The 25,560-nt window shown below is 30.7% G+C and overlaps 1 protein-coding gene across 1 annotated transcript; it reads right to left on the bottom strand.

Moving 5' to 3' along the window:
- Positions 1-1,055: 1,055 nt before the first annotated feature.
- Positions 1,056-24,986, bottom strand: LOC134723000 (uncharacterized). The gene is made up of 6 exons (XM_063586629.1): positions 24,935-24,986; positions 23,536-23,646; positions 21,245-21,298; positions 15,039-15,242; positions 4,656-4,847; positions 1,056-1,153 (listed from the first exon to the last, which is right to left on the bottom strand). Exons 1-6 carry the CDS (start codon positions 24,984-24,986, stop codon positions 1,056-1,058), a joined length of 711 nt encoding a protein of 236 aa, XP_063442699.1.
- Between the last annotated feature and the right edge of the window lie 574 nt (positions 24,987-25,560).

Genomic DNA, 25,560 nt, shown 5'->3' on the forward strand with positions numbered 1-25,560 from the left:
ATCGTAAATAAGCCTCTTGTAGACGTTACACTACAACATTGTATTAAAATATACACAATTGCATTGTCATAAAAAAAAGAAGTTTAAAACTACAAAAGATTACTAGACAGACACTGCAATAAAGCCCCCCCCCCCCCCCAAAAAAAAAAAAAAAAATTATTAAAAAAAAATAAAAAATAATTCAGCAATTCAAGTCAAATGGTTAAAATAGTCTTAATTGGAATTCTTATCTTGTTGGTGTCCCTATGTTACATAACTGCACAATTGTCGAATAATTTGGCCATTAATTTTACATATAAAAAAATGTTTGAATCTTTGTCTTTATGTTCTATTAGTTATGGTCCGAATTGAGAGAATTTCTCAATTTAACCAGTTTGTCATATTTCTAGATACAGTTTCTTATAACTTGATTGGTAAACAAATTCTTATACATAATATTAATTGCAAACAGCTTTTTTTATATATGAAATCAATATTGAAACATTTGCATCAATAAATTATATTTTGAAGTAATTTTGGCAAAATAGAAAAAAACAAGAATGTGTACAAAGTACACGGATGCCCCACTCGCACTTTCCATATTCAATTGACCGTGAAATTGGGTAAACATTCTAATTTTAGAAAGATTATGGGAATATGTGTACTATGATTCGAGTTGATTGGAATTCAACTTCATCAAAAAACTACCTGGACCAAAAACTTTAACATGAAACTCCCACTTTCATTTTCTATGTCCAGTGGACAGTGAAATTGGGATCAAAATGCAAGTTTAATTTGACTTTAAAATTAGACAGATCATATCATAAACAACAAGTGTACTAAGTTTCAAGTTGATTGAATTTCAGCTTCATCAAAAACTACCTCGACCAAAAACTTTAACATGAAGCAGAACAGACGGAAAAACAGACGCACGGAAGTACGCACGGACGGACGGACGGACGGAGCAGAAAACATAATGTCCCTCGTATTATCGTAGATGGGGCATAACCATACTTTGCTTTTGAAGTTTTATTCACATTGTTTTGATTCAATCTAAGTATAAAAGCAATCATAGCTTATTCATTCGATGGTTTCTGTTTTCTTATCCTACTTCTTTTCCGTATACCCCAAGTTGGTATCCATGAAGATCCTTTCAATACGTCAACATCTGACACTGAAACAGAAAAAAATAATATATATAACAGTATACTTATGTTTTAGAACCGACTCTGTATTTGACAATGAGCTTTTATTTTGCGATTCCTACAATCTAATTTAAAACCGATCTCTCATCACTCCCGTTTATGATATGTGTAAAAATATGTTTATATGTATATGTTATATCTCAAAAGTCTCTAATAAATCTTTTTAAGATTGTGGCATACAACGCAAATTTTTTAATGTTTTAAATCTATTTATGAGAATCTCATTTTATGTTTGTATGCGGTAAGACTTCAATAAAATATTGAATCTTGAATCTATGTCCTACAACTACAAGATACTAAAACAAACTTTTTGTATATTTTAAAATGTATCTGTTATTGTACGCAGATAGTATAATACTACTGGCTAAATCTAGCCATGAGTAACAATTTATGTTGGACACATTTTCAGAGTAGTGTCATCAATGGAAATTGAAAAAATAAAACAAAAAATGGGATATTTTCAATAGGTTAAATACCTCGAAACTTGATATTTAATATAAATGGAAATGCAATTAAGATAGTCAGTAGCTATAAGTATATTGTTATTATATTTTTCTCTCGATTTTTCTAGGAGTGGCTCATTTCTTTCCACCGGAGATTATCTACGTGACCAGTCGATTCAGGCAATATACGATGTAAAAATAAATCCAGATTAAATAACTTGTAGATCGAGTGCCAAATAGATATGTTAGACAAAGCTATTGTTCCTATATTAATACATTGGTGTGAGATATGGGGATTTGAAAATATAGATAGTCTTGAAATAGTTTATTTGATTTTTTACAAACATATATTACGGTAAAAAATCAATCCCCAATTTTATAATCTATGGGGAATTGGAAAGATACCATATTTCAGTTACCACCAAGTAACGTATAATAAGCTTATGTAGTCGCGTACACGAAGGAAAAGAGAGCAACTATCATGGTTATTATATAAGCTGATATATACACCTAGAAAATTGTATTGCAACATCTGATTTTTTTCCATAAGACAAATTGCAAACCTTACGTGTACCATTTTTTCACTAAAATATGGTTAAATGTTCATACTTTTGGGGTTAATTGGGTCTTTTAAAGCTGATGAACATGTTAAACACTGAAAAATTCAAATTTAATTATACAAAATTCTATTTTTAAAAAGACATAGTTGTTTAAGCACAAATACACTGTATACAACTACGAGATTCCAATTCCAGCGCACAACTTCGAGATGATGTCAAACACACCCATTTTGGCCAATTTGGTCAATTGAAATCGAAAATTTTAGTAACTGTCGTACACACGGATCACTGCTTTCAGCTGCCTTCTCACACCACAACGTAACCGTCGTATTTGTTGTTGTGTTAACTGTTGCCCTTCATGGTGCAAGGCATTGTCCAATTCTGTATGATTTTGCACAGGTGTAATTTTACGCACTTTTCGACCGATGATGTCCAAAATGTGCTCTATCGGGTTCAAATCGGGGCTACATAATGGCCAGGGCAATGTCTTAACTGAGTCGTCATGGAGATACACTGATACAGCCCGCGATCGATGTAGTCTTTGACCATTAAGATTACCACGAACAGTTTCCAGGTCCAACTTGCAGTTGTAAGACACGCATCCCCATACCATAACGGAGACACCATCGAAAGCCGTCAAACACGAACTCGGCCATCCGTGACATGCAACGAAATTCTGCTTGTCGGACCAATGCACCCTTTACCGAGATACCAAATTCCAGTGACGACGAGCTCGACACCACCGTTATCGTTCAGCTTTGTGTCTAAGCGTTAACAATGACGTTTAGACGGGCCTTCGGGAACGGTATCCTGCCCTTTTGAGTCGATTTTTTTTTAAAGTTCTTTAGGAGAGTGCACGATTGAAACCACTGTCTTTCCAATACTGTACTGTTAATGAAGGGGTTTCTTCGAATAACTCGACTAAGAGCTCTGTTTTCACGATTGGATATTTACTTAAAATTCTGCTGATGGTTGAATGGTGGTGGCCTACGCGCCGGGCAATCTGCTTTAACGACATTCTTGCTTCTCGCATACCAATAATGTGCCATCTAACATCAGTAGAAAGTCAAGGAGGCCCATATAATCAAATGTTGATATTTTTTTCAAAAACAAGCTTACATACAGTATACATTTTAACCCGTACCTCAAATTTATTTTTGAAAGTATTGCAGCCACGCATGGGAAAATTCATGGGCGAAAAAACCAATTTATCTAAGATTAATCAGTAGGAAAAGTGTACTTTATCAGATAAATTAAAATGAAAAAAAATAAATAAAAAAAAATGAAATTTCAGTTTTTTATTTCATTCTATACTTGGTACTGCAATACTTTTTTCCAGGTGTATATATAAATTTCAAAAACGATGTTTGGTATAATAAATGGTATCATATATAATGTACTTTTTATGACTGTGGAATGTCAAATATATGGCGAGTCAAACATATTTCACGAAACATAGGGTTGTATTAAGTGTTCAGCAATGATTAAGAGACCAGTTCATTCAAGAATGGTCAACAGAAATGAACAATTCGCCCAATTGGCTCTCTTATAAATTGTACAGCAATCGTTTTAAATTTGAAGACTATTTATCAGTACTACCATTTAATTTTTAAATAATTTTATGTAAATTTAAATGTGTGAAAAACTGTTTATCAATTGAGACGGGAAAGTGGCGCAACATTCCTAGATGTGAAAAATTGTGCCACCTTTGCGTCTCAGCTGACATTGGTGATGCATATCATTATATCATGTCATGTAACCATTTTAAAAACGAAAGAAGCAAATACCTACCACAATATTGTTTTAAAAATATACAACCCAAAATATTGTTGAGCTTGAGAAACTATGTAAATTTATCAAATCTATTATATTTCTGTAAAAATATATCCTCCTGGTTTATAACAACTATATGTTTATTTATCTTTGGTAAATATTTATCATGTTAATTTGTAATTCACACATGCGATATCTTATATTTTTTTTATTGTTATATCTTCTCTGTAACAATTTTTTTGGTTTATGAGAATAAAGATGATTTATTTATTCAGAGATCAGTTTATGATTAGATTGCGTATTAAAGAAAAAAATCCATCTATAAGCACTGATTTTTACCTAATATAATGTCATGAAAACGAAAAACAAATACAATTCTTATTCAGATTTAAATACCATTAAACCAGGTCAATTAAAATTAACTTAAGATCAGTATTAGTTTCGAATAAATAAGATATAATTTAGAAGTGGATGATAATTTAACACTATATTTTATAATGGTTGTATGCATGTCACAAATGCGACACTAATCATTTCTAAGCTCTTGAGTAAAAACAACATGGTTGCTCTACCAAAAAAAACTTCAAATTGAAAAAAATGGACGAAAAGCATTCACAGTATAAGATCCTTTAGAAATGGTACAATAGGAAACGTAATGCATAGTGTCAGATTATGTTGTCAATAAGAATACTTGCCATTTGTACCACGAGGACCAGCGACGTAAAAAGACGGTTGTGGTTTCAATCTCGGTATTGTTTTTTTTAGTCGGGCGCTATTGATCAGTTCATCAGAGGCAAGCTTTTCTGCGTAGTCTTTATCAAATATTTTAGCGTAATTAACCATATTAATAACATCTTTTTCTTTCTGTGCTGGTCCATATACTTGACCTTAATCAAAAATAAAATGCTATATTTTAAACATTGAGAACTATTTTCTGTTTGTAATATTGTATAGGTGATAATATTATCAACTATAAATTATGTTCTTTATTGGTGGAGTTTACATATATAAGCAAAATAAGGATGTTTAATTTGAGGTAAGCCTATTTGTGATTCTTCGTTACATTTGTTGTTTTTATAGTTTTTATAAGATGATAACACAATGTTGACTGCTGTACCCCTATTTTGACATTTTAGCCTATTGTGTCTGTTTGTTTTGTTCACGCATCGTTGACGATGTAGTGGAATTTGATGCGACTGTCATATAATTGAGAGGTTTAGCTAGCTGTAATAACAGGTTAAATCCACCCTTTTCTACATAAGAAAATAATTGTACAAAGTCAGGGATATGACAGTTGTTATTCATTCGTTTGATGTGTTTGAACTTTTGATTTTGCCATTTGATTTGGGAATTTCCTTTTTGAATTTTCCTCGGAGTTCAGTATTATTGTTTTTTTTTAAAACTTTTTATGATGCAAGTACAACGTAGTATCGTACATCATTCAATAATATGAAAAAACACCTTTCAATGAGCTGACGACTGGTGCAAAAAATTGCAGCGGTTTGTAACGTTTAAAGGGTATCAAAATTTTACCCGTATCTGATATAGAAAGTTAAGACACACTATAACATATTAATTGAAATTGATTGACTTAATCAAAAGACATATTATATAGTCAGGCCCGTAGCTAGGAATTTTCAGGGGGGGGGGGGAGTGGTTCGTTGGACTCACAAACTCGACTTTAACAGTCAAAATTCGAACAGAACATTGTCTTAAACAGTGCTTATTATCAACGATGCGTGAACAAAATCAAAAAGACACTATTCAATTAACAGAAACTCTTTGATATAAATCATAGGTCGATTGATAGCTTCAATTAAAATAAGGGGGAGTGATGTGAGTCTAAGTTCAACAAAAAATCTCAAAGTTTGTATAAATTAATTGGACATCTCGAGGATAACCACATCCAATAATCATTATTCAACAATACGATATATATTATTAAAATGAAACAAAATATGACTAATGAAAATTATTGACGTCAATTAGACTTGTTATAACCCGTATGAAAATTGTAAAATATTAATATGACAATAAGTGCTTTCAAAAGAGGCAAAAATACCTTACTGAATATACTCATCATAGATACCAGGATTGAAATTTTACAAATGCTTGTTTCGTCTTAAAAAGACTCATCAGTGACGCTCGAATAAAAAAGTTAAATAAAGTAAAAAGTTGAAGATCATTAAGGACCTACAATTCCTACACGTTTTGCATTTTTAACTTTTTTGATCGGAGCGTAGCTGATGAGTCTTATGTCTGATGTGGAAAAACGCGTCTGGCGTATCAAAATTATAAGTCTAGTACCTTTGATAACTATTTGCAAAATACAGCTACGGTAATCTATTTCTATAGTAGCCTCAACAATTTTTAATTGTATGTTTTGTAAACAGTAAATTTATAATTATTACCATATAATTGATATTCATGCCAACCCATTAAAAAACCACCAGCAGTGGCATCGACCCAGTCTTTCACATACATTAATTGAATCATATGAAATAGACACTTAGGGGTTTAAAAAGTGGTCAAAATATTTCGTCAGATGAAAATGAAATTTGAGGCCAAAATCGACATCATACTTGTTACGATATTTTAGGTAGCAATAAACAGTTAGGAAAAAATACTAAAATTTGCCCTTATGAATTTTACCATTCCCTTTTCATTGCTTTCTTGCAATATCAAGCTTACTGTTTGTGTCATATATGGGCATATGTATGTAATCAGAAGTTTCCATAGATTTAATTTCCAGTATATAAAATGGTAAAATATAATTTCTTTTTGGTGTATCTGTTCCGGACCATATGAGTATTTGGACCATACGCGTATGGTCATGACCGTATGGGTATATACTCGTATGGTCCGACCATACGCGTATTGTCCGACCGTACGCGTATGGTCGTGGTAATTAAGGTAGATCACAGGTATATATTTTTTGAGACAGAATTTTTTTATAATTTGCCAAAATGAAGATTTTACTATTCTATTTTCAAAAATTAAATAAAAAGTATGGGTCACCGTGCTATTTTTCAAGCTATAAGTCGTTGAAAATTGCCAAAATTTGGTTAGTTTGTTCATGAAAAAACACATTAGTGTGCATAAAAAAATTTCTATGAGATAGAATTTTGAAATAAATTATGAGAAGAAAGGTTTCATAATATGCTTTAAGAAAACAAAAAGAAAACATGGTGTCACCGAGCTTGTTTTCTTGCTACAAGTAAAAATAAAAAAAATTCCTAATAGACCAGTATAAATTTTGTACTAATAGAGTTATCTCCCCTTAAATGGCTTCTTTGAAAAAAAATGATTTTAAAACCCCCAAAAATGATATTTGTTAATATATTTTGTATTATACTATTTATTAACAAGTTGTTTTTCAATAGAAAAACAGTTTAAGCATTGAAATGCAAATCTGTCTTCAAATTTGTAGATTTAAGCAAATAACTAGACCGATTTTGTACTGTGATTGTACAATCCAAGATGGCGGTATACCATGAATCTACCTTAACACTCTTTAAAAACGGCTCAACTCTTCATATGGTATGACTGTTCATTAAAAAGACGCTATTATATAGGTAATTTTATATTGATTTATATAATCGTAACAAAAAGATTAGCTAAAAAAAATTCGAAGTTTCAAATAGTTAATTTTATTTACTTGTCAAAACTATAATAAACGCATTTTATACCAATGGTAATTGCTGATCGTCATTACCGATGGTTATTACCGAATGGTTATAAATAACGAGTGAATGGCAATATGTCGACTCAAAAAAATATTTCAAAAAAATTCTTAATGAACTGTTACACAAGAAGTCAATTGAAAGTATCACATTTTATCTAAGTTGTCTTGTGAATATGGTGTATTGCAGTCGTGTTACGATATTTGAGATCTAGAGCTTCTTAAAACATCGTAGATTATATATCGGAATGGCCAAAGACCTCGGTATTACTGTACGCAGTTGCAAAAAGGCTAACTTTTCATTCGCAAACAAAAGATGTAATTGAAAAGGATCGTGTAGTACAGCACAACAAGGACTAGTAAATGCAAAAAAACTATGATACCGTGTTGACGTAACTGTCACCTCAAGTCTACATGCAAGAATGTAATAAACGATCAAAACTAACTAGGGTATCAATATTTAATTTTTACGTAGTCTTTGAATTATAAAATAATACATTTCATGCAACCATCATTGCTTTTTTAGATAGTTTTTAAATTGATACGTTTATAATGTAATTTGAAAAAAATTTACCTATATGGTCCAAATACTCATATGGTCCGACCCGTTAATAACCAAACGAGTATAATGCTCATATGGTCCGACCATACGCGTACGGTCGGACCATATGCGTATGGTCGGACCATATGAGTATACGCATATGGTCATGACCATACGCGTATGGTTCAAATACTCATATGGTCCGGAACATATATAAGGTTCCAGTTGATATGTAATAAAAAAGATCTTTCAACTTGTAATATACGGATCTATGTTTTTTCCTTGTCAGTCTGCTACATCTTTCCGTGTTTCTGTGGAAAGGTGATAAATATTGTATCTATAACTCTATTTTTTTTATCAGATGACAAGTGAGAGTGTTGATAACATTTGAGGACATTTTAATGAGTTCTAAATCTAGTTAGATTTTGAGTTTAAGTTCGAGAATTGTTTTGAGTTCGAATATTAACTTAAGTAAGAGTTCTAGATAAGGCTCGAGTTCCATTTAGAAAATTCAAAGTTATAGTGAGATAATATGAGAAATTCTGGTAAGAGTTAAAATTTTGAGATCAGATAAAATCAAGAGAAAGATTGCAGTTTCTATTTTCTGTTGGTGCACCTCTTTTTCTTTAAAAGTATATTCTTTTATCACATTTGTGTTTCAATATGATGCAAATATTTCAGTGGCAAATATAACACGAAATCTAGTTTAAAAATTTCTCAATATGAATACTTTATTAAAAGACGGACCCTGTTGTGATGGTTAACACTCTGAAAGACATGTAAATCTACAAAAATATGTGTATTTAATATTTCTTTTGTTGGTGACTTGTAAAGCCAATTATACAGTGTGGAACGTTTTTTTGTTGTGGTCATCAATAGGACAACCTGGTCCACCTTCCCAGAAGATAAAGAAAAAAAGAGAGAGAAAGAGAGACGTAAGAAACCAAAAGGAATGTTTGGGAAAGATGACGACACTTGGATAATTTCTGTCGTCACATGTGAAATAAATAATATTTCAAACATGTCACACATTAACGACCAGTGGCAAGTTAAATACATAATCAGAACTAGAACATATTGACTTATGAATTTTGACCCTGCATTTATCCGACAGGCTGAACCGGATAAAAACAAATGTGAAATTAATGTTTGATGAATTGTTTATATGCATGAAGTATAGTAGACTATAGTAATGACGTTTCATTTGATATGAAAAAACTGACAGTCGAAAGAAACTCATTGTTCTTATTTACATCCCTATGCTAAACAGAAAACTACAAATTCTGGAAGCTGTACGCTGATCTACGCCTACATGCTGCTTCTCTTGGTGATAATGTATTGTTATTTGTTTCCGGACAATATACGCTGAATCCCACATTCATGTAACGCATCGCGACGATACGCTGCCAACAGCTGGTTTACACTAATAACAGGACGATTGCCCGGATTGTGACAGGATATTCACTGGAACTATCTTTTTTTTTGATATTTGATAGATTGTTGTAATATTTGTAGACTTTAAAGATACAAGACTATATTTTTTGGAAATAAAACAAAAATAGTTTTTAGAAAATAATTTCAGAGCAAAAAAGTTGACCGGATGGATTTCGCTCTAATAACGCTGTACGTATATTGGAACTGATCGGCAAAAAGTGTTAATATCTCTTTTTTTACAATATTTTTTCATACAACTAAGAAATCTGAAAATTTAAACTTTATAGGAGTCCTTCTTAAATGCGCCCGGGAGCGTACGGGTAAAGAAAAGGCGCCCGGAGCAAAGAAAAAGCGCCGGGGAAAAAAAAGCACCCGGGGAAAAGAAGAAGCGCCCGGGGAAGAAAAAAATAGCGCTCGGGGAAAGAAAAAGCGCCCGAGGAAGAAAACATGCATCCGGGGAAATTATACAGATGCATATTAATTTAATCAAAATTAAAAGAGCTACACATAATAGATCAGCAAATAAAGTAGTACTATACATGTACTGTAGTTAAAACAAGGGGGTAAAACAGGAGTTTGGTTTAAATTAAAACCCTAACTAAGCATTAAAACCCTGATAAGCATTGCTATTAAAACAGTTGTAGTTTTTTAAAAAGATTTCATATATCTTAATCAGCATCTGCATAAAAAAAGGTGTTCACCATGCAGTTTCTAAAATATTAGACCTCAGGCACTGATTATTTTTAAGTAACAAAAAATACGTTTTGATCGAGGAAGATATCGTTCATGATTCTTCTATATACTTTCATTTATATTTATTTACTTATTTATATACAATTTTGAAATCTAAAATGCAAAAGTGCTACAACCGGCACTTTATGAATTCTGCAATTAGCAGCAAGTGCATTACCTTTATCTAGGTATCATAGGTCATGTTATAAAAGCTACACAAGTAAGCAGAATTTAAAATTAGTATTATGTTCTTCAGCTGAAAAGGAAACACCAGGTCTAAATTCCGATTTATCTTATTCGTTGGTGCCTGAAAATATTGATAACATAACATCAAAGTGCATTATTTGCAAAACAAATGTCCCATAAAAGGGTGAAAACATTACATACAGTCTCATCTGCTGAAAAAGAGGGACGAAAGATACCAAAGGGTACAAATACATAAATTTAAAACAAACTGACAACGCCATGGCTAAAAATGAAAAAGACAAACAGACAAACAATAGTACACATGACACAACATAGAAAACCAAAGAATAACAACACGAACCCCTGAGTAGTAGTTACATTATACATAACAAACTCAATATCCGAGTTCCAGTGAATCGTTTGTTGGTTTAGCAACAGTTTTATTTCCAAGCATCAATAACATTGTGGAACACTTAAGATTTTAATATTAGACAGATTTCTACATTTTCATTAGTATAACACTGAACAATCATCGTCATATGGTGTTGACAAATGCATTATCTGCGATTCTGAAGTAATTTTAATAACATCAACAGAATCTGGAAGACAAAGTCTGATAAAAGCTGCAGTAAAAAGACGTGATGATTTTTTTCAGTTATTTTAATGAATTCTGCAATAAACATTATTATATAACACTGAATAATCAACGTCAATTAGTTAAGCCTATTTTTAACGTCAATTGTACCACATTTCATATTTACGACAAACATTTTTCTAAAGCTGAATAGTCCAAAGAAAATTTAAGACCTTAAAATTCTATGGGGTATTTAGGATATTTGAAATCTTTAACTAAGCCATTATATTAGGAACATAGTTTATTGAACCTGGCTTTATCCCTTACTTGTATGATTTGTACGACAGTTGCATCAAATTCCATTATATTATCAACGATGCGTGAACAAATCAAAAAGACACTATTCAATTAACAGAAACTCTTTGATATAAAACAGAGATCGATTGATACATTCGATCAAAATAAGGAGGAGTGATGTGAGTCTCAGTTTAACAAAAATCGTCAAAGTCTGTATGAATTAATAGCCTGAAAGGTACGTCAATCCTAAAGATGCTGCTGTTAGAGCTTGCAACGCAGATATGATTAATTGACTAGAGCAATATATGCCTAATAATGCAGTGTATCACGCAGCATGTCTGACCACATACTTGGAGTATAGACCAAAACCCAAAGATAAATCTGTATATGATTCGGCATTTGAAATAGTATTTGAAATTACAGACAGACCTTATTCGTGACAAAAAGTCTATTGTATTGTCATATATTTTTTAAATGTACCAGTCTTGTTTCCCTGGTAAAGTAAGTAAGACATACAATGTACTGCTATTCCTCTTAATTCAATGCTTAACTTGAGAAGCACTACAAGGATGCCATTGTATTTTTTAGCTTCACAAGGACAAGGTAAATCTAGCATTGTATTTGCTAGCGATATTTCCCTTGGAGACGCTGTTAAAGCAGCCAATAACATCTAAGCACAATTAGAAATGCTTGAAATAAAAGCCGACTCAACCAAAACCAACGAACAAACCGATATGCATGTATTCATGGATCCGCCTCAATATAAAGACCAAAAATGGAAAATGTTTATATATCTTATTATTATGATGCAAATGACAAAATATCGTTGGAAACGTCAGAAGCAATTTTGCGCCAAGTTTGATGAGTTTTGTTACTTGGCTTCTTGAGAAAAAGTCTTTTGATACATTTTCAACAGTATTAATGGATATTTTGCATAAAACTCGAAAAAAATGTCCTGCTCTCGCAGAGTGCCTTATGTCAAATTGTAATAACATAATTATAAATAAAATTGAGAATGGAAATGGGCAATGTGTCAAAGAGACAACAACCCGACCAAATAAAAAAAACAACAGTAGAAGGTCACCAACAGGTCTTCAATGTAGCGAGAAATTAACATTTTTACTCTATTTAGTTTTCATCTTGCAGTATAGTTGTATCATGAGTTCAGATTGAAATCTTCGATTGAAAATTTAATTGCACATGATTTCTGTGTCAGGTATGACAAGGTTCGGAGGTTTTTGACTAGTGTAGCGAATGTTGAAATAGCAAAAATACAAGTTGGTTGTTATGTCCCGTTCAGTATAGCTAAATATGGCTCCTGAATCCAAGACAATGTGAACAATATTGACATTAGTTGACAGTAAAAACACATTTCACTCGATGGCATTTGCTATATTCCCAAAATTCAGTTCTTCATGGAACACTCGGATTTAGTATCAGACAACGGTTTGAAAGGAAACAGGACAAATCATTAGTCGATGAGGAAAACGTATACAGTGATTACCCTTTACAAATCCAAAAATAAGAGGCGAACCGTCGCGACGTCAAAATGCACTAAAACTTTTAAAAACTTGCAAAGATCCAATCGGCCTGTCTCGAGAAATGTTGTGGGTAATTCTTAGAATGAAATGCAGAATGGGATCTGTCTTGCCACAAGAACTGTCTAAAATTGTACCGAACAACTTGTTCCATTTTGACAAATTTATCTAGCCTAAAATAATGGCCCCCTATGTGCTTTTGGTTGGTAAACTGCGCAGAATGACGTTAGAGACCAGTTTTTTCTAGGGAAAAATAGCATCAGAACTTATCTGTTCGTGTAAGGGGAAATAGCATGCCAGACAGCATATTTTGCAGAAATCAGGGTCTTACTTGCACTGAATTATGTTTTCTGTCAAAATGAAGGTAGGTGTAACAATGTCCAGGCAGAATCAGCCGACATGGCTGATGACACAAATGAAAAAAAAAAAATGAAAAGAGTTCTTGTTGCAATATTTCGTTTTAATTTGCTATATTTTTCGACCTGTTATTTGGTATGAAAATAAACTCGTCATGGAAACCAAAAACAGTCATGTCGCAATTTTTTTAATTTGGTCTACAACACGCTAGCACTTATTTTGAGTAATATATCACTTCAATAACTATATATGATATGAAAAGGTATCTTGTATTGAGATAGGTAGAATTCATTTTTAGAAAACTCAGTGACATGTCAAATCCTTAAAAACTGAAAAGAATTTTAAAATGACTGCACATTTTGTTTAATTTATCAACTATGTATTTCGGATACTCTTTGGAAAACTCTTATCCTATTTTAGTTATCAAGAAATGCTATTTGTCGAGGTCAAATATCAAAGTTATTCAGTTCCTGTTTTTTTTTATTAGGCTTTATAAATTGTATACCACGGACTACCTTCGAAATTTTTAATTGAAACATTGTTTTGACGTCCTGTGCAAATATGAAAAAAATTTGTATGAACTAACGCAGTTCTACATAATACTTTTAATACGTCTAGAAATGCAAATGTAACTGTCCCTTTGGTATCCTTCGTCCTTCTTTTACAACAGTTATAAAATGTAAGTCTTTATGATTTTTTTTTTTATCTAATGACAAAAGCCTTTAAGAGTTCATAGAAAATCAATAGATTAAAAAAACTATAATTACATGAATTTTTCGACTTTGGCATTACCAGTGTTTTTTCAACTCATCGGGCGGAGCTTACGTTTTTATTTGCATAAGGACAGTATATTTGAAGATTAACTCATCATAGATACCAGGACTAAATTGTGTATTCTCGTCTACAAAAGACTCATCAGTGACGCTAGAGTCTAAAAAAGTTAAAAGGCAAAATAAAGTACGAAGTTGAAGAGCATTGAGGACGAAAATTCCTAAAAGTTTTGCCAAAAACAGCCAAAAGTAATCTATGCCAGAGTTAGAAAAGCCTTAGTATTTAAAAAATTTCCATATTTTGTAAACAGTAAATTAATAAATATAACCATATCAATGATAATTCATGCCAGCACAAAAATGCTGACTACTGGGCTTGTGATACACTCGGGGAAATAATATCTCAACCAACAGTGGCATCGACCCAGTGGTTGTGAATAAACTCATCATAGATACCCGGACTAAATTTTGTATATACGCCAGACGCTGAAGATGTGTATTATTTTTAAGGATGAGTGCCGTTATAATTATTGTTGATTTCTAGTCACCTATCAGTGTCACCAAACGAAATTACTAAACAATGTGTATATGATATAGGAGGAGTAGAATAATTCAAATTAAAAATATATATATATATATGTACTACAGCTAAGACTTTTAAAGTATCGGCTATTGTATTAAATATTTCTAATTGTGAGAGAAATATAATGACAAAAATATATATTTCAAATAAAATATGTACACCCAATTTGTTCGTTTAACGCGTTTATGTTTTGCCTTTTCTTTAATGTTTTAGGTTTACTTTTTAAGCACATCTTCTAGTTCTGGTAAATTACGACCGAATAAAAAAGTCTACAATGAGTCAAAGTTTTTTGAGTCACAGTCCACCGAGGTCCCAATGAGTTCATATATGTACTTTTAAAATGAAACTGGTTATATCTTATTCTAAATATAACACAATACTTACCCTCTTCAATTGGCATGTTGGGTGAATATCTGAAGGCCTTTAAACGACGAACAGACTTCCACAGAAAAGCAATATTAATTTTAAAATTTGTTATAAGCCTTTGAATGTCGCTTTGGTCTTGTCCAGTACCATGGTATACTATACCAGTGACATCTTCATCTTTTTGTGCTGGTATTATAGTCCATTCGCGACTTGTAAATGCAACTGAAACGAAACATAATCTTGTAAACATTGTGCATATGGAAATATTCTGTTTAATGTTTTTTTAATTATGCAAGTTATTTTATAAAATGTAAAAGTTATTTTTTACAATCAGCAAATTTTGTAACCAAGAAGAAAAGACTCTTTATGGGGAAAAAAAAGAGTTACTGGACAAATTTACAAACGGGGTTCGAGATTCAAAGTAAAACCAACCCAATGAACAGTGAAGTGCATTAATAAGTACTGTAAAGAACTATTTCATACCATATGAATATTGGATGGAAGAAATACTTCAATGATTGATTGATTGATTGGTTGATTATTGTTTGCTTTTCATCAAACGGTAAAAATTTAATGCAAATTCAAAACAAACTAAAAAGGAATAAGTATTCTGTGAATTGATTCGACCGAGATAATTAATTTGAAATTAAGAATGATTAGTACTTGTCTTGTATTGAAATAGAGTAGGGAGAGACACGGCACCTATGATCCACACAGAGACATGTAGCAAGTATTGAAAATGTACAAAAGTCATGAAACTATATTTATACGATTTATCAGACTTCATGTCCCTACTCTGGCTGCAAACACCTCTCTTGAGCACATGTGTACGTAAGTTTAGAATTTTTTTATTTTTCATTTATACGATTATACCATAATGATTTATCGTATAACTCTTATATATCAATTCCTGTTTGTATTCAGAGATAAAAGATAAAACTACAAGTGCTTATTTATTGATGATATCATTAGCAAGAGCACATTATGGTTTCGTGTATTTTCAAAGAAATATTCGCTTGATTTATATATGAGTTATACGAGAAATCATTTAGTATGAATATACAAATGCAAAAAAAATATTCTTCACTTACGTACACACATGCTTAAGGTGGTATGGGAGTCTAAAATAAAAATGATAGAATTTGTTTATACTTTGCCAAAACGTAGTATCTATTGAAGTATGTTGAAAAATATAATAAAAATGATAGGTCACCGTGCATTTTCCCAAGCTACAGGACGTGACAAAATGACACATTTTGTATGGATTATACAGCAAAAAACACCATTTTGTGATTAAAAACTAAACAAAATGATAGAATTGTAAAATACTTAAGGAAAAGATAGTTTTCAGACGATGATTTAAGAATATCAAAAGAAAAGATAGGGTCACCGTACGTTTTTTCCCGCTAAAATACAAAATAGGAAAATTCCATGTAGAATCCTTCAGAAAATGTACCCTTTAAGAGTTACCTCCCCTGAAAATGACAATTTTAAAAAAATAATTAAAACAACTAATTAATAATGAATAATCAACATTTGCAAAAATATTTGATCTTTATAGAGAATTGCTCTTAATACTTATAAGTTATATTCTTATAAATTGGTTCTTTTAAATGAAAATTCACATTAAATATCTGCATTCCTGCATAAAATTTTGGTAATTTGATAAAAAAAAATATGGACCTTTGGTTCTCTGTTTTTTACAATCCAGGATGGAGGAAGACACCCATACCACATTAAGAGAGGCGATTTGCCATTGTGTTATTAAATCCACCAAGCAACTTTCATTAGTCTTGGACAAAGCTGTGTAATCGATACATTGATTAGTAACTTTATTTCCCAGACTGACTTTTAGTATATTTTAAACAAAAGAAAGCAAATGTTAACATATATGTTAAAATTAAAAAAAAAATTATAGATAGTGTTGCGTTACTTCATTTCTTGAATATAACGGCGGATGTTCGATTTTCTAAATTTTCATTAAAAATATTTATGTTTCATTTAACTATGTAAAGGTTTCGGCTAGTTTCATATTCGTTAATTAATATCAAATAGGGACGACATATACCAAAGGGACATTCAAACTCATAAATCTAAAATACACTGACCACGTCATGGCCAAAAATGCGAAAGACAAACAGACAAACAATGGTACACATGACACAAGATAGAAAACTAAAGAATAAACAACACGAACCCCATCAAAAACAAGTGGGATCTCAGTCACTCCAGAAGGGTGAGCAGATTCTACTCTACATGTGGCACCCATCGTGTTGCTAATATAATAAAAAATAATCCGGTAATTAGTACAATTCGGTAGGTCACATTCATGAAAGGAAGTGGATTGTAATTAAGGCATAAAGAACATATCCTTTAACATTTGTGAAACGGTTATTCTATAACGGTCAACTAACTCGTGATGGCGTTCGTAAAATTCACCTAGGGATGATTTCAACTTCACCATTTGGAACTCTTGGTTGCTAACGGGATATTCGATATTAAAAAAAATGTTTGAAGCAAAAGAGTAATTAAAATTTGAATATTCGATAGATTTAAAAAGATACTCATAGTTCAAAGAGTAGGACTTCTATAAGAAATCGGATATGCTTTTGTTGTCCTCGAAAATAACCCATTACCTAATAACATGAATCTCGATTTTCTTTTTGTAATCAATAGAAGTTAATTAATAAAATGAAATCAAGGCGTGATATACAAATAAAAAAAACAGACACTCTAGTGATATGAGAAAAAAACTATAGCTACAATGTGTGATAAGACGAACAGAAAATGCTAGATTATCAGAACATAATTCAGTAAAAGGCCACAGGCATTTGATATCCGTTTTTGATTTTTAAACGTATTTAAGTAAGGCATACTTAAAGCTAAATTAAATGGCATAAACCAATTTTGGAAAACTTTTTGTCATCGGTATGCATGGATTCTTATAAATGCTAGTTTGATATTAAAGGTATATTGCATAAAACTGTTTTATAGTTAAGTTTAATTTTCATTAAGATCAAAACATCATAGCGGTCTATCAAATACTAGTGCATCGACCAAACAGCCATTGGATTTCGAGTTATCAACCAGAAAAGTGTTTCCACGCATATATTAAATATGACAATTTTGGAAAAAAAATTGTTTTATCAGTTTGTTTTGTCTATACAGCTTTACTGTAAGCAAATTGTTTAAGATAATGTACGATCATGACAGTCATTTGATATAAGTGATACTTGGTAGATTTTTTGCAATACATTTTGAAGATAAAACTGGCACTTTGAATTCAATGTACAATTGTAGACAAATAGTTCCTGAAGAGGATTACTAACTAGGTAACAGGATTATAATTTAGTACGCAATGTTCCTGAATCTTATTTTTTCTTGACCAAATTTCATAAAGAATGAAGGCGGGTTTGTCCTTTGTACTTTAGATTACTAAGTGCTCTGGACATATATGTTCCTGTTTTTCAAGGTTCTTGGTTTTTTAAAAAAATAGACCATAAGCTTTTTGTCTGAACGCTTTAATAGTAGTACTTTTTGGGACTTTTATAGTTTGAAGTTTGGTGTTAGCCACAGCACCGTGTTGCAGACCGTACCTTGACCTATAATGGTTTACTGTTACAAATTGTAACTTGGATGGAGAGTTGTCTTCTTGGCCCTCATACAACATCTTCTTTATTAGATATTTTTCACACGTTAATAAATTCTCAATCGTCAAAATCTGTACATATCAGGCGTGGTCATGTTATTGAATCAATCGAAACTTAATCGATTGAAATACTATAAACTTAGAAACGTTTTTCTATTCAATGGTTACAATTGAAGTTACTATTTTAATCAATTTATCCCTTCATCACTACTATAAGGTGCAATACCACCAAATCATAGTACGTCCCATACGGTTGCATACAAAAAATGGTCGAAATAAATAATCCCTTGAATTTGACATTTATATATAAAAAAAATTGTCATATACATATATATTGGGTGTTTCAAAGAACCATTATGTTGTTATTTGGTGTTTCTATCGAATATTTTGAAAATGGTTTCATGGTTACTAAAGCTTGTGCATAGGAAGAATAAGGGTAAACATTTGATTTGTTATATTCCAGTGATGGTTATGTTCCTATGAGCAATGGAACATTATATTTAAATAAAATATTTTCTTTTACCTAAAACTACACATATACTGAAGGTAATAAAACCTTATTTGGGTGCTTCTTGTTGGGCATTTTTTTTTTTAAATCTTAATTTATCAAAATGTCTTAATAAAAATTTACATACTAGGTTTTATGGTTCCATACTGTAGTAACATTATTATCTTTTAATGAGGTATATGTAGCAACGGTAAGCGGACCGAAAAGTTGCAGGACAAAAAGTTACAAATAATTCGTTGACAAGTGTTTAGATATATGAGAGAAAGATCTTGAAATATTTTCGTTTTGTAACATATATTTATCGTTAAGTGTATGCAATTATTCATAAGCCTTGAAAAATGAAAATTTATCAGAATTTTATCAAGCGAAGGATAAATATTTCTTGGCAGACTGAAGTCATTTTAGTATCAAGTTCACTTTGATATTTTGTTTTCATAACAATTATTTAATCCTTATAGATATGTATTGAATACATGTTTATTATAGAGTTGCTTCATATATAAAAATAAATATATGTCCTACATTCGTAGCAACAGCCACAAATCACTTAAAATGTTCAACCTTATAATAGTATTATATACATTTTATTATAATTTTGGATATATTATATGTAATTTATATCATATTGAAATAAAAATAAAAAATTGAATAAATAAATAAATAAAAATGTTTTTCTGATAATCATGATAATTGTATAAATAAATACCTCCTGCTTGGGGAAAACTCATTAAACATCTCACACCTGGTCAGAATATATTAAATTCTAAATAACATTCATGCAAAATTACAACATCCTGTACAACTTAAATCACAAAGCCTATTGAATTCACCAATACACGAGTTTCAGATAAGTATGGTTTTCTTTTCATCTGTTAAAACACACTAATGAAATTAATCTGTGAAGTGCTTCTTGTAAGCCATAGTCTTTAATTTTGACAAAAAATATTTGAATTCAAATGAAATATATTTTTGTTTCAAATCAATGCACTTTCGGAACACATTTTATTTTTTAAAAGTTTATCAAGAATTGTTAAGTTTATTTATAATGATTTTATAAATTCATGGTTCAACAAAACTATTCAAAGAAGTCTTTTTTTATAATTGCTTTATATACTATTTTACATGTAAATGTATTTAATTATAAAAACAAAAATTCACTGCATTTTTTTTTAACTTTACTCAACTGAAACCCTAAATCTATACTAAGCTAATTAAGTTTAAATTCTTAAAATGGTCCAGTATCAAATCTTAACATATATCTGCAAGATTCAAAATTGATAATATAACATTGAAAATATAAGTCAAATTTCAATTTTGAGAAAATTTGATCAGCTTGTTTTACTTTTACTTTAAGGGTTATATATAGATGTATAAATGATAAATATGGTTTTGAAATAATAAATATATGTTTATTGGGAAATGTTGGTTTAAATGCTATAATGAATACATTTATACTTTGTAATTGTTTAAATTTCCAGTTCCTAAATTGATACAATGCAATGTATTGATACAAGAAAAAAATCAGGTCTAGGTTGGTTAAGACTTGGTCGAATCTGGTTTAGATTTGGTCGAGTATGGTTCACACTAGGTCGAGTATGGTTCAGAATAGGTTGAGCATGATTCAGACGCGTTTAAACTTATTAACTACAAGTTCAGACCATCAAGTATGGTTCAGACTACAGCCGAGTATTATCTATTAAGTGTCAGACTAATTCAGACAGGTCGAGAAAAATCAGTACAGTCGAGTTCAGATATAGGCTATTTCAGACTTTAACTGTTTTTTTGTGTATTATTCACCATGAATATTCTTTTTAATACTTTTTCTTAATTAATTGATTACTAAGACATTCTTAATATCTACTGCCTTCCAGCGCCCGGGTTGATATTGAATATTAAATAAAAAAATCAACGAACTACACACAAACTTTAAAACATGTCTTTATATGAGACATACAGTTTTTACTTGCTGCTTTGCATATAATGGAGCTTGTGACCAGACAAAACTCTTGAGAATATTTGAAAGTAGTCCTGTAACTTTGACGTTATTTTATTAATTCATTATATTACCATTTGTCTGATCCTCTTCATAAGTATCGTAACATCGATCATTGTTAAGTATATCTAAAAATAAATAATAATATGAAAAAAGATCAAATTATGACACATAACTATAAAATCAGAACTTCTTGTTTTCTATCATTTTGTTATAAATTCAACTTTTAGATAAAACTGATCATGGTTACTACACACAACACCATTTCACTCTTTTGTTACAATCAAATTCAAAATAGAAACCAGGATTGAAAATTGATATAAGCACCAGACGCGAATTTAAAATCAGTTACAAATAACAAATATTGTACGACGTTGTTGGACATTGAGGATTAAAAATTCCTAAAGTTTTGCCAAATGCAGCTAAGGCAAATACATGTCATGTGTTTACCATGTTTACTAATACAAATCTACGGCAGAAGCTTTTTCCCTTAACATATACTTCTTTGACACACACCGTAAGATTAATTTGTTAGGAAGTAGAGGAAAGATGGTGGTCAAAACTATGAACTTCAGTCATAAGGTGTTTTACTAACTGCCTAGTGCTATCTTAACAAAGTATTTTAAGACTAGGTGGACGGTTTATCAATTCAAAAGTTACCTCATTTTTTTTTTGCATTTCCCAAATCAGAAATATGTTATCAGTGGTTATCGTTAATCTGTCAGATTTACTTCCAATTGTTAAAGTATAAATCAGTGAACTAGATTTTTTTAATCGTTAAATAATAATCTAAAAAATATGTCGGTGTCATTTGTCAATCGAGTTTCTCACCTGAAGTAACATAATTCTAACTTGAAATGTCAAAACATCAATGCATACATTCTATTATGTTAACCTTTTTAGAAGATTTTCCAATGTTATTATTGGAGTTATTTTACGATGATTTCTAATTGATAAGATAAACATTCAAACAATAAATACATGAAATAATAAGCAACTAAAATAATAATAGACTTATGTGCATACTTCATACTTTTTATTATCAGCATAGGCATTGAGGAATACACAAGCTAAAAGGGATAAGTAAAGTGGCAGTTATTTAAAGCTAAAAATATTGATAGGTCATGGACCTCCTTTTCGAGATATTTGAGATTTAAAATATGGCGGGAAATGACTGACTCGAACTTTTACCTTATATTTGCATTGGTATTATAAGGTCTCAAAACAAAAGAGAGAAAATTAAGAATCTTCTTAACTTTTGGTAAATGACCTTTCATGAGCTATTAAGTCTTATATGAAAAAATAGATGGATGTTATGGGGCAAAATATTTTACATTATATTGAATGGAAAAACACAAAGGAGTCCGAACATTTGACACAAATTGCAATAACTCACCTTAGTACTTCCTTAAGCATATACAGTACAGTTAATAGAGATTATGACGTTGCTAACGTAAATTGTTATTTTCGCGACTTCAAACTATTACTTATCGGGAAAAAAATCAATTTTCGACTGATTTTTATCAATCAAACTTATCTAACTCGAACAAGTTCATGGACCATTCTTTTACAAAATACCAATTGGTTTGATTATGTAAGAAGATTATATGTGCCCATTTTCATGAAAACGTAAACAGTGCAATTTTTTTTTAGTTTGATAAATATACAGCAAAACATGACGGTTTTTTTCTACATTCGTGAACATTTGATCAAAAGAAGTTATTTGAAAAACAAACTGCACAAATAATTTTACAAAAACAGCTTGTGTTATTTTAAAAAGTTATTTATTACTGTCGAAATAAAAATTAAGTTCACAAAACCTAATTTTAAGCCAGTACACAAAATTTTGACCTACTTTTACTAAAACAGAGCCCATAAAGGTATATATTTATGCCCCATTTTTGGTCGAGGTAGTTTTTGATGAAGTTGAAGTCCAATCAACTTGAAACTGAGTAAACATGTTTCCTATGATATCATCTTTATAAAATTAATTCGGTCCACTGAACATGGAAAATGATAATGCAAAGTTAAGTCTAATGTTTTGGTCAAAGTTGGCCAAAGTTCAGGATCCACTGAACAAAGAAAATGAGATAGTGTGGATAGGGCATCCGTGTACTTGGGACACATATTTGTTTATTTTATAGTTGCTTTATTCAGGCAAAAAAATAATATGCAAATCGTCAGCATAATTTTAATATGGGATCAGAACTGTATGATATCGTATGACATCGCATGCCCTTAATCAAAATGTGTATAACAATAAAATAGATTTGGGTTAAACGTATGTGTGAACAGAAGTACATGTAAAATTGATTAATCAACATCAACGATTGTACAATTGTCTAAGAAGCATTGTTTAAACTACCTGAATTACTCCCGAGAAGTGGAATCTTTTCAGATTCTTCACCATAACAATCTCTCGTCTCCCAAAACCTTACACAGCAACGTTCTGACCTTGTTGAATTTGCGACACTGCCTGCATAACATTGTAAATGTTCTTTGAATTTAATCACAATCATTAATTGATGTAAATTTGCTCATGATTACTGGTCCCTTATTTATGTTTGAAGTGTAAGTGTTCTCAATTAAATAAAGCACTATAATAAACACTCTGAATAGATATACAAAATAAAGATGGGAGTATTCATCAAAGATACAAGGCTTATACTTTGAAACTTAATACATGCATCTCGTGTTTTTAAGTCTCGTCAGTGTTACACTTCAAGTTTAAGTTAATTCAATATTTTGTAACATTGAGTTCATAAAACGTAACTACATAAATGTGATTATCTTCAACTAAGCAGTATGTACTACTAGGCTGGTGTTATTCCCAGGAACAAATCATCCATCTGCAATTGCATCCATACAGTGTTTGTAAAGAATCATTAATATACCAGACTTATAATTAACGAAATCCGAAGATAAAATGCAAAACATTTTTTGTAATTAGTGAACGCTAATATAAAACAATCTCAACGGATGAGGTAGTATTAATGTTAATCATTTGATTACTTAGAGCTGTTAACGTCTTTGTTGGAGAGTTTTCTCATCATAAATTATCCGACAACGTCTTATTTCTATTTTTTTAAAATTGAAAACACATTAAAACAAAATATCGAAAGGGGAAAAATAAATTGAGCATTTAAATATTGATCTTGAATTTTGTCTCTTTAATTTTTTATTAACGACTATTTTAACGTTTGTTATTTTCGACGCTCTTTACTTTTTTACTATGGGTGAATTTTGTCTCATTTTGAAATGTCTTAAGGTAAGATATAGTTGTTAGCATATTTGCTATTTGGTTTCTAGCTAATTGGTTAGCATACATCTTCCATTTTCTATAATATTTTAAATTCTAATCGTAAAAACTATATAAGTGAATAAACTAATCAGAATAATTGATCATATTTAAAGACGATGTTGGTGACGATTAATAAATTGACAAATGCATTATAATTTGATCTGTTAAACTTGAAAAGAAACAAAAACATACATTTGTTAGATAAAAAAAACATGTATACCTTAACCTAAAGGAATTTCACATTTTCAATATTTCGTATTGTAAAAATTATAAACGAAATAGAAAAGATACCATTATTGACAATTACTCTTCCTGAAATGGTATGAAATGGATGTACTTTTTATATGCAATACCAATGGCTATGAACAGAAATCATATTTAAAAACACCAACATGATGTTCCATGTAACACTTATTTGTATAATTTTGAATATGAACTGTTCATATATTTTGATCACCATTACCTTCTAAACTTGAAAATATTGTTCTACTGGAACGTTTCCTTTTCTTCCACATTAACACAAATACTATGATGAGAGTTGAAAATAGAAGTAGACCGGAAAATATAAATACTACCAAAATCGGGTGATCTGACGAGTTTTTATCAGACTCTAACGAGTCGTTTATATCTGTGAGAAATAAAAATACATTGTAGATTTGGTAACTCAAACTTATTTTTTTGAATACTTTGAACTCAAAAGTAATGAAAAAAAAAAGCTTTTCTGATTTCATTTCATCTGAAATGCAATCCTTGATTTTCAGAAAGCGGACAAATATACAAAATTAAAAACGAACGTTCCTAGATTATATTTACTTATGTACAAATGTATGAGAGAGTAAAATATTTTTTTTTCGTAGACAATGTCTAGGATTCAGTATTTACTGTTTGATAATTGACACATATACAAAATCAATTGAAAGAAAATAAATTATCAAACAGTAATGCTGTATAATAGATTTGATGAGACCTAACCTTCACTTGAAGGTTTTCGATTTACTGTGCACTCGCATTTCTCTTTTATATTTCATGTTTCAGGTGTGTTTTCGTGTCGTTCGTGTTTATTTGAGCTTAACCGAAGATATAGTTAAA

The sequence above is a fragment of the Mytilus trossulus genome, chromosome 6 (genome assembly GCF_036588685.1).
Source record: "Mytilus trossulus isolate FHL-02 chromosome 6, PNRI_Mtr1.1.1.hap1, whole genome shotgun sequence".
In the NCBI taxonomy this organism is placed as follows: Eukaryota; Metazoa; Mollusca; class Bivalvia; order Mytilida; family Mytilidae; genus Mytilus; species Mytilus trossulus.